This window comes from Corapipo altera, unplaced genomic scaffold (genome assembly GCF_003945725.1).
Source record: "Corapipo altera isolate COAL_440 unplaced genomic scaffold, ASM394572v1 23b, whole genome shotgun sequence".
Lineage (NCBI taxonomy): Eukaryota > Metazoa > Chordata > Aves > Passeriformes > Pipridae > Corapipo > Corapipo altera.
In genome coordinates this window covers 14,788,971-14,803,596 of record NW_020884885.1, presented here as the reverse complement: position 1 = coordinate 14,803,596, position 14,626 = coordinate 14,788,971, and the positions used below count along the sequence as shown (strand labels likewise).

At 36.5% G+C, this 14,626-nt stretch overlaps 1 protein-coding gene across 8 annotated transcripts in view; it reads right to left on the bottom strand.

The window, feature by feature from the left end:
* Positions 1–14,626, bottom strand: part of CPT1A (carnitine palmitoyltransferase 1A) — a 37,950-nt gene that overhangs the window by 4,411 nt on the left and 18,913 nt on the right. For all 8 annotated transcript variants that reach the window (XM_027642132.1, XM_027642129.1, XM_027642128.1 and 5 more), the window contains 12 exons: positions 14,527–14,604; positions 13,753–13,860; positions 12,621–12,708; positions 9,884–10,079; positions 8,681–8,869; positions 7,533–7,638; positions 6,256–6,372; positions 5,300–5,464; positions 4,499–4,633; positions 3,682–3,834; positions 2,276–2,380; positions 163–255 (listed from right to left, as the gene is read on the bottom strand). In XM_027642132.1, the coding sequence (XP_027497933.1) occupies positions 163–255; positions 2,276–2,380; positions 3,682–3,834; positions 4,499–4,633; positions 5,300–5,464; positions 6,256–6,372; positions 7,533–7,638; positions 8,681–8,869; positions 9,884–10,079; positions 12,621–12,708; positions 13,753–13,860; positions 14,527–14,604 (1,533 nt within the window). The remainder of the gene's footprint in view (positions 1–162; positions 256–2,275; positions 2,381–3,681; positions 3,835–4,498; positions 4,634–5,299; positions 5,465–6,255; positions 6,373–7,532; positions 7,639–8,680; positions 8,870–9,883; positions 10,080–12,620; positions 12,709–13,752; positions 13,861–14,526; positions 14,605–14,626) is intronic.

The window sequence follows — 14,626 nt, the reverse complement described above, 5'->3', positions numbered from 1 at the left end:
TCTTTGTGGAGACAAAAAACTCCAGAAAAACAGCATATGTTGAGAAAGAATACATAACAGTATGCTGCAAATTCTACCACAATTTTTTAGACAATGAATAGAACAGTTTTATAAGCAGACATCGGAACAGATTTATTAAACCTTAGGAAAGGACTGACTTACCGTCTCAGAACAAGATACTTTGCTGGAGACATGGAAATGAATGGAATTTTCATCCAAGATAATGTAAGAAACACCATAACCATCATCAGCCACCTACGGGAAGAAAGAAGAGAAAAACAAGTTCTAAACTTCTTCTTTTTCCTTCCATTCCCAAATCAACTTATACATAAGTAAAGAGTTCTTACTGTGTAGTTTTTAAAATCAGTTGCAATTTCTCCTCAAGCAAAACTCAAGATTCCATATTTAATGGATAATTTTTGAAGACTGATTTCCACTTGAGGAATAGTTCTAGTCTTATCTGAAGTGCATGAAATTAATATTTTCTGAATATTTGTCTGTAATATTTTCCAGCTTTGGTATTTTGAAATAAAATACTTGTTGTTCAAGGAGTTTCTCTTATCAAGGTCTGGTCCTAATCAGCTACACAGCTTCAGTGCTTAAGCAGAAAGGAATAAAATAGTTCAGTTGTATACCTAAACATGGGATCATTCTGCCAATGTAAACAAATATGATACATAAATATGGAGTATAAAAGCCTTGTATTATGAAAACCTGCCCAAAGGCAAAGTCATCTGACTCTACAGTAAATATATGATTCTGAACACCTGTATCATGAGCAGAGGTCTTGTCCAATTTCAACATTAGTAGCATTAACTGTCCCAAGTTTCAGTCTGATGTTATATTCAAAGTACGCCTGGTAAACACAAATTATCCTGCTGTCACCCTTCTTTGTCTCTTTCCTAACTCAAAGGATCACAACCTTCCAGCTCTTTGTTGCCACTGCTGCCAAGCAGTCTGACTGTCTTCTCATCATTACTACTACAGGAATAAGTTCTACAGAATGCTTAAAAAAACCCCTAAAACCAACAAGCTGATGCACTGAATCTCTGTGCTACTTCAGCAAACAAAAGCACAGTTCTTCTAAGAACACAAGAAGGGATTCAGGGAAATATAAGCAGGGTTATTTGGAAATGTAGACAACGGAAGGAAGGAAATTAAAGGAATAAAGAAATAGTAAGAAGGGATCAGTTAATGTACCTTTAGCAAAAACAAAAGGAAAAAAGCGCTAGAAATTCCTGCAGCCAAACCCTTATTCTATTGCCAGATCACATCTGGGGATTTTGAATACTGACTTTATACTCTGCTGGAATAAGCCAGTTTCTCAAGAATAAGCAGTACTGCAATAGCTAGGCTTCCTTGATACTGCAATTCAAAGTCATTCCAACTTCATAAACTACTGAAAGCTGTATCAGAAACAAGATTAAATAAGTAATAATAATTTAAAAACTGCCCACATCTTCCAGCTTGACAAATCGGCCAAAATACACTCTATCACCCTAATTTCTGTGTGACAAAGAGTAGCCTGGTGATCCCTCTCATTGTTCTTTCAATAGAAATGGTTTTTGAAAACAGTCTTAAAGCCCCATAAAGTCTGCTTAATAGATCTTGTTAACACCAATGTGATCATTAATGGCCAAGTTCAAGTCCCCATAAAATATGACAGCAAGTAAGCAGCTGGTAATATCTCTAACAATACACTAGTTTCTTGAAAGTCTACAGAAGTTGTAGAACACAGTTGCATGCTTGACTTTGCCACTATTCACACTTAGGAGAGGAAAGCAGAACCATGCGAGCAGCTTAATCTAAAGGAAAGGATGAACACATTTATTAATCCATCAGGAAATATAAAGAACAAGTCAAGAATAAGTACTTTTATCAATCCCAACCTTAAAATCTAATTTAAGTAATAAGGCATTTGTCACTGTAATGTGCTCACAGTGATGGACAGTCTGATGTACAGAAGCTCTGGGCACAGGTAATATGACAAAACCCCCATTTTTATCAGATCTCTCTGCCATGGAGCCCCATAGCACATTTTGTAACTACATATTTCCTTAAGAACAATCCATTTTTGTAGCAGGATACCAGAAAAAGGTGACACAAATTTTGCTGAGCACATCCAGATCACGGCAAAGCATTGAACACATGCATATAAAAGCGTAAGTTGCACCTTGATGTGCAATATTACGGTATTACAGACCTCAAATTTTTAAACTGGCATATTGAAACTAAAAACTCTTTTTCAATGGGTACTTATATTTAGCAAACATACCGGTCCAAACCCTCCACCAGAGGATAACATCTCAGGGTTCTTCTTTAGATCAATGTGTTGCTGTGGTGTCTGACTCGTTGACAGCCTCCAAGGTTCTGACAAAACCTTCATTAGATATGAAAGAGATGCAAACAAGTATAACACTCTTTAAGTTTAAGAATATGCAACCTTCTCAAAAACTAGTTAAGACAAAGCACTCAATAAAGCAATATTAAGGATAACTCCAGTTCCCATTTCAACAGAATGAACGATTAAGAAGGTTAAAAGAAACAGGTAAACTTGTCCTGATATTAACATATGAGGTAGTGATGCCAATTCTTTAAAGAGAATGAAATAAAATTTGAATAGAAATGCTACTTCAAACACGATTATCTGGTCGATAGCCTGGTAAATAATGCATAACAGGTCTTGTTTTAACAAGATCATTACTAGCCATATTCAATTCCCAGTAAGATACTATATCAAGTTAGAAGCTTCTAAACTATCTAACAATACATATGTATCTTGAAAGTCTGTGCAATATGTAGAAAGTTGTTTTATTCTTGACTTAGCCATCAGTCATATTTAGGAGAGCAAACAGGTAAATGTGAGTAGAGCAAACAGGCAAATGTGAGTAGATTAATTTTGAGGTAAGCTGGAAGTCATTCTTTATTAATCAGAAAAAAATGAATACGTGCAATGTAATTATTTTTATAAACTCCAATCTTAAAATCTAGTTTAAGTAATAAATTTGTCACAGAAATAAACTGTGACATTAATGCCATATACAGCTCCTTTAGTTTATAATAACTTAAAGTGAATTTGTCACAGTTCCAAAAGAATGTTCTTGAGACAAAACACACAGCCTCTGTTGTGTCGTCTTGAAAATATGTAAAAACCACATGCAAACAATTTTTTTAATACTAACTATATCTTTCTAGTAATTCTTCTTCAGGTCATTCCCTCAGGTCCTGTCACTGGTCACCACAGAGAAGAGATCAGCACCTGGCCCTCCTTTTCCCCTCATGAGGAAGTTGTAGACTGCAGTGAGGTGTCCCCTGAGTCTCCCCTTCTCCAGGATGAACAAACTAAGCCACTCATACAGTTTCCCCTCAAGGCCCTTCACCATCTTGGGTGCCCTTCTTTGGATGTTCTCTTAATAGCTTTTTTATATTGTGGTGCCCAAAACTGCACACGATATTCAAGGTGATTATACTACAAAGCTCACTGAAACATAATAAATGTTTACATAAAACAAAATGAAACTTACAATCTCTCAGCAGATATGAAAAAATGCTACCTACAAATGCTACCTTTTTTCTTAGAAAAAACAGAGTTCTACAAGTATGTAAAGCAGATACAGCAAAACACTAATTAAACAAAGGATTTTTTACTGTAATGAATATTTACCAATAGAAGTCACTTACTTCCTTAAGGAAAGGAGAATCCACTGCAAGGTACTTGGACACCACATAAAGGCAAAACAGATGCCGGTCAATGCCAGCACCAGTCATGGCAAGACGATACAAGAGCTGATGTTTGGCAGCAGCAAGCCGAAAGAATTTCAGCTTATTTTCATTCTAACAATGAAAAAAAGGTTAAGAAAAATCAGTTAAGCGAACTGGGTTGAGCAACTACTTACTTCCTGTGAATGATTCTTGCTTCCCACTCAGAAAGGAAAGTTTAACTGGTATGAAATTACTTGTTCTACAAATCTATGTTAGAGTTTTACAAGTCACAAAATTTTCACAAGTAATCACAGTTTCCTGAAGTTCAGGAACTGTAACTAATGGTTAAGTTCTGCCATTCTCTTTTGGTATGGCCTAGAATTTCTGCTGTATTGACAGAAAATGTGGACAATTACCTTATGCTGCACTTCCTTCTTAAAAAAACAAAAGCATCACTACAAGTGTGTAAAAACTATTTGAGGATTTATACAGTTGTCTAGTGGTAACTCATGTACTTATGAATTACCACAGAATCATGGAATGACAGGGTTCGAAGGGACCTTAAAGATCATCTCATTCCAACCCTGCTGCTGTGGGCAAGGACACACTTCACTAGACCAGGTTGCTCAGAGCCTCATCCAGTCTGGGCTTGAACACTTCCAGGGATGGGGCATCCACAACCTCTCTGGGCAGTCTGTTCCGTTGTCTCACCACCCTCACAGTAAATAATTTATTCCTAATATCCAATCTAAACCTACTCTCCCAACTGTATAAGGCAACAACATCATGGACTTACACTTTCAGTTGGGTCTTCCATGGCTTGAACAAATTTACATGACTCAACAGTACACGAACGAACAGTTTCAGTCCTGCCTTCTCTGAATAAGCGTGTCATAGAGGCTTCATATGTTAAAGAAAATTTTCCCATGTCCTTGAAAAAGGGAAAAATAAGAACTTAAAGGTTTAAGAAAAAAAGCCCCCCTTTCTTAATCAATAGTCCAAGCTAACCACACAGGATATGAATCATTCCACAAATTAAACTCAAGTTTTTAGTAGCCTACCATTAGCCCTCCGATCTGAATATAATAAAGGCAAAAATAAGATTAGCAGCATGATCTGATAAACACTAATAGAACAATCAAACTAGCAAGGACTACTATTTGCATTTTATATTCAATCTTTTTCAGTTTATAGCAGAAGCTGAATGTTGCTACACTGGCCTTTCCTGAAAGCACGATACAGAAAAGGTGAACTAGCAGAAGAAAACACAGGTAGGTGTTTTTGTTAATCCTGTTAGGGACTGTCCTGTAACATTGTTTAGATTATAAACACAGCTACTAGAAGTTTTATATCTTCTTTCAAGTCCCAAATGCCCAATGATAGACCAGCTAAGAAGAAGAGAAAAATCTCCACGTGTCCTTGGAGCAGTCATTTCCAGCTAATAATCCGTTTAGGGTTTTTATCAATTTCCACTGAACGTCTTTAATAACCTTGCACAAGCAGCATGAGATTACTCTACCCAGTCACATGTTTCAATCACAAATATTTTTTACCCAATTTAATGAGATTCTGTAAGGCAGAAACAGTCTGTTCTTACCCGATAGTGAGCAAGCTGCAGGGCAAGTTGCACAAAGGCATCAGGGCTGGTTTTTGCTTTCTTTATTAGTCCTTTTCCAAAAGTTTCAAAGAAAAATGAACAGAAGTCCACATCGTCTGCCAGAGCTACGGCAGTGCTCAGAGACCTCTCAATCACTTCTTGACACTTAAATAAAGAAACAAATAATTACACACACCTATATGCATACACTCATGCATTCAATGGCAAGTATTTTTAATTGATAAATAAGAAATGCTGCCTTTATGCATGTCAGGAACATCACTATCTAAATAATTTCCCTTTAGAGAAAGAAGAGAAGCTATTTTTGCCAGGAAGTTAAAATTCAAAAAGCTAATAAAAATGTTTTAAGTCACTGTATATCCAAAAATAACACTTTAAAAAACACCATAATAAAACTCTCTAGATCACCAGAACATAAAAGAATGACCCATAGATATAGAATAGCAATAGCTGTATGACTTCCAAGCTGCCATACATGCCCAATTAAAAACATCATCAACCATTATTTTTTTATTCAAAATTAAAATCAAAACAGGCAGTGGCAGTTTGTCCTGAACTCAGGGAAAAAAAACCCCCAAACAAACCTTATTAGGCACGTATACACAATTTTGAACACAAAAAACCAGGTAGTTTCAGGGAACTATTAGATGAGTATTTGTTGTGACAACAGTAACAAAATCTCAGCAACTTACACTTAATTTTAATATAGTTATTATTTTAAATAGGTAGCCACTTTTTTTTTGACATATTGCCAATCAAGAAAGCTTGATGTTAAAAAACCCCTGACTTCATAAGTAAACTGAGTAATGCCTACACATCCTACAGGACTCATAGGAATTTATAGTTGATTTAGAGCGTTACCAGTAATTACATAAATGATATGACTGCTTAGGAAAAGAGAAGTTTCTTCCTCAAACCACTTCTTCTGTACTTACTTCTTCGGGAATTTCCCACTGTAGTTTGGTGGGGATAGGAATGTTTGGATTGGTATCCCCTCTGCAATGCCCATCTTCTGAATAGCCCAGTTCCAGATACTCAGTTGCCATCACATTCTGCAAAGAATGATATTCTTCAGAATTGCAACACAATATGTATTGCTGTGGAATTAGGATTTCATTGTGAAATCAATATAACCTATTTTCAGTACACAGTGAAATACAATATACAAGCCATTTCCAAATACAGAAAACAACTGCAAATGAAGTCTTCAATTTTACCTCTTATTTTAAGGCATTTTTATTTGTGTTCTGAGTGGGAAGAATACCAGATATGCACCAAACACTTATTCGATTACACTGACGCATTTTGTTAATTGCTACTGAGTTAATCAAAATGTTTCAATTAAAAACCCACTAGAAGTAAAAAAATAAAAGTCTCTTTCATTGAGACAGTCTAAACTGCATTGTCAAGTCACCCTCAAATCAGTTTGACCTTCTTTTTTCCTTCCTTAGAGAATGCAAGGAAATTTTTTTTTTGTTCTTACAGACATGAAAGTGCTTCTACAATAAAACTAGGAAATTACTGGAGGGACCAGTTAGACCTGGGACCTATTTGCACAAATACATTTGAAATCAGAACGAACTAATGTTTATGAAATAGTTTTGATGATTGAGTCATGCAACTGTTTATGGGTTTAAGCTTCAAAAATAAAATAAAAAAAATTAAATAGGATTTCAAGTAATAAACTAAGCTCATGATGAACAGATACGACAAAGTGCATTTATTCCATTCATTGCAAATAAATACAAGAGATAATGTAAACTGCATATGAATATGCAGTTGATCAAATAACGGGTTAGAGGAAAAGTTAAATTCTGTACATTTCTTTAAATTTTGAATGTAAGTGTGAGATTTATATAGCACAAGGAAGCTTAAGGGCTTCAGGAGCACGTATATACACAAAATACAATGCCATACCAAAGAGACGACAATTTATGGATTTAAAATATTATAAACATGTTAGATTGGAAGCTGTATCACTTTTCTGTGAAGACATCCATGCTCACTAAAATGCTGCCCTTCAAAGGGCAGCATCCTTTTAAGCAGGGGTTTGAGATATTTTTAAAATTCTACAGTTGCTACAGACATAGGCCCCTGATCACTCATCAGCAACATGAATGCAAGGGATTGAAAGTAACTGCTGATCTTCAGCACTGTTGCACAGACCATATCACATTATCTTCTGCATTAGCTTTTGGTACTAAACACCTACCTCCCACAGGTGTCCAACAATAGGAGCATCTGCCCAGGAGTGCTCTGCATTCAGACCCATTTTGCCATTTTTGAATATTATGAGAGTGAATGTTTTGTCAAACCACCTACAAAAGAAATCAGTATTTCCTTATGGCTTTGTACATTTCAAATGCATTTTTATATTGTAACTTCATCTCTCTCCAAAATTCACATTCAAATGCATTAGTTCTCAACCTTTTCTTATTTTTTTAAACAACATTTTATTTAAATAAATAGACCTAAATTTGAACCTCATGAAGTTCAACAAGGCCAAATATGAGGCCCTGCACCTGGGTCAGGGCAATGCCCAGTATCAACAGGCTGAGGGATGAATGGATTGAGCAGCCCTGACAAGCAGGTCTTGGGGACATCAGTGGATGAAAAAGTCTGCATGAGCTGGCAACGTGCACTTGCAGCCCAGAAAGACAATCATGTGTCCTGGTGTGCTTAAGAAGCAGCATGGCCAGCAGATCAAAAGAAGAGATTCTCCTCCTCTACTCCACTCTGGTGAGACCCCACCTGGACCACTGCCTCCAGCTCTGGGGTCCCCAGCAAACACAGACACAGACCTGTTAGAGTGGGTCAGAAAAATGTCATAAGAATGGTAAGAGCAGTGGAATACTTTCCCCATGAAGAAAGGCTGAGAGTTGGGGTTGTTCAGTCTGGACAAGAGAAGGCTCTAGGAACACCTTCTTGCAGCCTTTCAATATCTTTTATTTAGGGCGTAAAAGAAAATTTAAGAAAGACTTTTTACCAGGGCTCATAGCGGCAGGACACATGGCAACAGATATAAACTGAAAAAGGGTAAATTTCAATGCATCATAACAGAGAGATATTTTTTACAATGGGGTGGTGAGACACTGGAATGGGTTGTCCAGAGAAGTTGTACATTTCTTGTCATTAGAAGCGTTCAGCATTAGGTTGGACTGGACTTTGAGCAATCTGATGCAGTGAAAGATGTCCCTTCCCGTTCCAAGAGGGGTTGGAACCAGTTATTTTTGAAAATCCATTCCAACCCAAACAATTCTGTGAACTCTATGAAATTTATCAACTTGTAAGTCACCGATTCACATGTATTAGCCAAATTCTAAAAAAGAGAAGGCATTTTCCACAGAAGCAATACTGCACCTGTCGTAACATCTGCCATGTATTAATGATTTTGCATATGCATCCAGTGACCTCTCTGGATCTTCTTTCTTGTACCCATGCTCGAGGTCATCCAATGTCACAAAGAATGCTGCTTTCTCAACAGCATCTAAGGACTGTTTGTTCTTTCCACGGCTAAAATAAGCCTGACGAGCTTTAGCCCATGGTACTCTGTAAAAAAACCCATTGGTTTATAGCCAGATTACATAAATGTGTGAATGTTTCATCACCCTGAAGATCACTGTGAGATTCCTCCTAGTTTTACAGAATTTGACACAATTACTTTCAATGCATTTAAGCTATATGAGCAGTGAAAAGTTCTGAAAATACTCATACAGTGTAATCCTAGGAACCAATTCAACTTATCACACATGTGCAAAGTTTAATCCTCAGAAATTCAACATTTCTATGCATAATGAAAACAATTAACAGATATTAATGTCCATTGTTACAACACCTAAAAAGTCTGGACTGTTATAAAAAAAGTCAAAAATAAGTCCAACAAATCTGAAGCAAAAGAAGTCCTGATCAATGTAATTTCTACACGGCTGCACTATGTTTACTTCCAAATTTATGTGATTTTCCCAATGAAAAAAAAAATCTGTTTGTTTTAAAGCAGAAAGTGAACAAAAGGAAGTACTCCTAGTACATAAGTATATTAAAATCCACAGCTCTTTCTTGCTTGTCCAGAAACAACTTGACAGTTTGCCACAATTTAGTTGCATTTAGTGATCTTGTACCTAGAACTGAGTACATACTGCTTCATTGTGCAGGTGCAAGTCATGAACATGGAATAACAGTTACTGAATTCTCATTCTCAATCAAAATTTTTAAGATATTCTTTAAAATGTCAATGAATCTCAGCATAGACATAAAGCTATTGAATTCAAATAGTTCAATATGTGTAGCACTGTAAAGCTTTCAATTACCACTTTTGACTACCACAATTAAATCAACTTCTCCAGATAAGTAATCCATATCACTTATTGTCACTGCAAAATTCCTTTACCTCCACGTAGTTACAAATGACTGAAGCACTGTTACACATCAGCAATATACAAAATAAGTGACCAATGTACAAGCAACTGACTGCAGACTATTCTAAAATTCCAAAGCCAGTACTCAGTTAGCATGTTATGTAACTATTTCTAAACACTAAATTTGTCTAAAAAATAACCACTGTACCTATCTCCTGCAGTAAGAGCTGCAAGTTTCTCTTCACCAGCCTGAGGCTCTGAATCATCATCAAGAATTCTCTGCATCTGCTGTTCAATTTCTCGGGGTTTCAAGAGTCTGCCATCATGGTACAGCCACACTTTGAAGTAACGGCCCTTGTGATACACAACAATGTGTTTGCTGTCTTTCACATGCTGGAGAGTATCTAGAATTGCAATCATTTATGTGAAAACAAAGCTGAGATCTCAAAACACTAATGCACTAAATAACATCAAATACCTGCTGCATGCACTGCTGGTTATTTCAGCATCCCATCTTATTTCATCACAAATATTCCTGCACAAAACAGTCAAATACCCAGATATGACAACCATTTGCACACATAGCACCACCAGTTTCCATGTTGGAGGCTAGTATTAAGCAACAAAACCTGCATTTTTCTACCTGAAAATTGAGCACTAGTAGTGTAGTCTGATAAAGCAGTCAGCAAAAGAACATGCTAGATGAATCTGAGGACAGGTACTTTTAAATCATCTCCATTGAAGTCCTAGACAACTCATGGTACAATCTGAGAAGAGTCTTAAGAGACCCAAAATTTAGTACCATAAGGTTTTGTTCACATTTATCCTGGCAGAGGCAGAGTGAACACTCCATATATGGTCAAAATGTTTAATGTTATGGATGTCAGTGAAGCAGAAAACTGAACCACAATTTTTTCCTCATTTTATTATTTATATGGTTTAATTGGGATAAGCCAAAATTTAGTCATGAAGGTATTGTATCAAATCACAGGTGAAGGTTTCCAAAACAGACAGAAAAAGCCTGTAACTGATGAAAACTGTTAACTGAATTCCTTCACTATCCCAAAGAACTGTTATATTTCTATGAATCTGAAAGGATTCATTATTGAGATGGTGAAGAAAGATGTCAAAAATAAAGGTTGAGCCTAAAAATCATGATTCTGAGAGATCTGAGAAACAAGAGTTCATTACTTTGGCTGTTCTCAGTTAACCATCAGGTTTTGGTAGGTATGCTCAATCTACTTATCAGAAGCAGCACTGAGCTAATCGTGCCTCTGGTTATCCATGTTGCATTTCTGCCAACTACAGGTCTGGTAGAAGCATCACTCCAAGTGTCAACTGCATTAATACACTGGGCTGTGAATTGAGAAGATCCCCCTGATGGAGGGGGGGGGGCTGGGAGAGCAGCAAAGCAATCAGCTAAGAGGTAAGTTTTTCCATAATCCCAACCTGAGTCAGGACACTGTAAGTATTTGTACCTGATGTGTCCATACTAAAAAAAGACAACCTCTTGAATGTAAAAAGCAAAACTGAGATCACCGGTCATCTACATCAACAACTGACTTCACAACAGTTGTTAAACCCTGGCAATTACCTTTAGACACCTTTACTTATATAGGCCTAAATACAGATTCATGCACCTGGAATACACATTTGTTGCAAAACAAAAAAATCCTTTTGTTTTGCTAGTCCAAGAAACCATTTAGGTACATTTGAAGATGTACATAACGTGCTGCATGGAATTCCTATTAAAAAATGGGAATGGAAAGACATAGAGGCCCTTTCCTTCTTAGAAGAAGTATTTCATCCCATAGTATGTTTTGCTAAAAACTATGAAGATGAAACAACTGCTCAAGTGACAGAATAAGATTTTACCATCAATTAATATGAAGACATGCTATGGATTTTTTCCTTTTTTTCTTTAGGAACTGTAATATACATAGAAAAATTGAAATCAGGGGGCAAGAAATCAAGATACTCATGAGAATGTGAGAAAAATGTCCTTGTAACTCACATATTCATACAGAATGACAAAGTTGTTTGCCCTTTAGAAAAATAGAAACAAAGAAAATGGAAAAAGTGAAATAGAAAATGTGAAGTGCTTAGGAGAAAAATAAGCTAATTTTTATGATACTGACTGTAGGTTAATTTGAAAGACTTGAATCAGGAGAAACTGAGGAGAATCATTAAGACATATAGAATGTATTTTAATCAGGTGTTAGTTAGAATGAGCCACTTCTACACTTTTATGCAAAATTCATTTTAAACTAAAAGAACACCAAATCCAAAGCTAAATGCAAACCATTTATACCTTTTATTTTATTGAGGATAGGGAAAGGGCAAGGGGTGCACTCTCAGTACTTGAAGTACTCTACATAACAATAGCTCATACACTACAGATGTCCAATAGAGATTTAAAACCTTGCTTGTCCATTTAAGCTAATTTGTGACAGGGATGACATCAGGAATGTGTTTGTCTTCACTTTGCAGATAAAGAAAGTTGAGGCACAGATGGAAAAAAATTCCTCAATAAACTAGCAAAGGGCAGTAGCAGAACTGAGAGCAAAGTATTATCCAACACATGCACCTACTGCTTTATCCACTACCCAACTGCACTTTTCCCCTTTATCCAACTTCATACAGTACAGCAAATGTGGGACAAAGAATGGGCACATCCCTATGTCTGTTTAGAAACTCTATTTTGAATTCTGTAGTTGAGTGGGAGTAACATGTTCAAAGGCAGTTTGAAACGTAAGAGCGAGTAACATACGAAAAACACCTATGCACTCTATAGCAATTCACTACTTCCTGATTCTTGGAATACAGTATTTGATGTATACTTGTGTCAGTCACATCCTTATGTGGAAAAATGGGATTTTGGTAGAAAAGACCCCAAACCCTGAATTCCATTACAGTATTTATTTTCCTTGGCTGGCCTTGCTTACCTGATTCCTCTCCTGGGATACGGGAAGTATTAAACATCCTTTCCCACTGAGCTGAACAAAGTGGAACAGTAGATCCCATCAGAAGAATCTGTGACACAAATGTACATTAAAATGTAATTTTGCATATACAATTAGAAAATTAAAAAAGCAAAGAAAATAACAAGGATCTGACTAAAGACAGGCTGCAGAATAATAAGATTTATAATACATCAACTCACTTTTGGTTTTTTTCCTCCCTGTTCATCCTCTTTCATTGAACTACACGTGGAAGATTCCAAGGACATTCCAGTAGCACTATTTTTTTTCCTTCCTACCAAAAGTTCGCTCTTCAGGAGGGATGACTGAAGCTAGTTAGCATCTCAAATCCAAAAAACCTCTCAATGGCTGGTCTGGATGCAAAACTTACACATGCAGCATTCATTACCCCTTAATTTCTTATTTTAAAACTATTTATAGCTGTGTAGGAACAAAAGTTCACATTTCTCAGATTTGGAGTTACACACAACTAATTGCATCCTTGCCATGACCTTGAACAAAACTACTTAATTGTTTCCACAACATTTGTTCACTACAATACACAGCCACTGGGCATAACAGAAACTCAGGATGGGATTTACCTTGCCTATCTTTGATACCTAGAAACTAATGCAACACAGAATTTTATCACCATCTATGCTTAAGCTCCCATGGCCCACTCTTGGCATCAAGAGGTCTCCAGTCCTTTGTCCCAAAACCTCATGTGCTCACACTACATGGTACCACAGACTTTTCATCCTTTAGTGTCTCAAAAGTACCACTACAGGCTTAACACATACCAATAATATCAGTTATACAGAATATTTGACATAGGCAAATACAAGTCTCTATTTGTCTTTTGGGTAATGACGAAGCTAACTTCAAATACTGCAATTACTTGGCATGACAGAATCCTGTATTTTTGATAGTTGCTATTTTGTGCCTGTGTGTAATTGAAGAGATAACAAAGATGACATGGGACCACAAAAATTAGTTACATCTCACATACAGTTCTAACAATAAGAATTCCCCTCCTCTCCCATTCTGAACAGTGATCAACTTGTCATTGGAAAGAGACTGGAAAGAGATCAAAAGCCATTCAAACTGATATACATACTGGTTTGAGTTCTTGTCTGTCCAGTTTTTTCCGATAGAGCAGGATGGCATGGATAACATTACCAGCTCTAGCTGCCTGCAGGGTTGTGGGACGTAAAGAAAGGAAGTCCTGTGAAGTAGATAAGAATCATAAGTTAATGATTACCTGACTTTATCTGAAAAACACCACCGACAGTACTTTTCATCCACATTCTTAAAAGTTTATCCTGGAAAATATATATAAGGCTTCAAAAGATATGGAATGCACTAATGCAGCGAGTTGATGACTTGAAACTTGAATTAGTTCAGCAGTCATTATCTTCATAAACAGCATCAGTATTAAAACATACATGACAGCTGTTAATCATTCCAGCAGAAAAGACAATGCTACGTAAAACTTGATCCAAGACCATATTTTTTCACTTCCTTTACAGACATTTGCATGTATGAGCACACATCTCCTTTGAACTGTGTTACCCATGCAGTTTTACATGGAGCTTTTGAAAGAGTGCTTGCTGCAATAAGCACAAAACCATGTAAGTAATTACTGTATGAGTTTGCCAAAGTGGTAGATGTGCTAGGTTTGTTATTAAGACAGATGTACTTAAAGTACTTCAGGTACTCAAGGTACCTGAATGTACGTGAAGGCATTGGCTGCAGACTATATTAAAGAAAGGAAAATGAATGTTACATACTAAATGGCAATGGATTTCTAAGCAGAAGGATATCACAAAGTAAGACACCTGGCAGAAACGTTAGTGCCTGACACATAAAGTGTTTATAAATATTTACCTACCATTGCAAAATAGTTACTATTAACCATAATTGGTCCACGTCCTCTAAGGTAGATATATTCTTCCCACCAATCACTAACCTGAAGGAGGAAGGAAAACAAA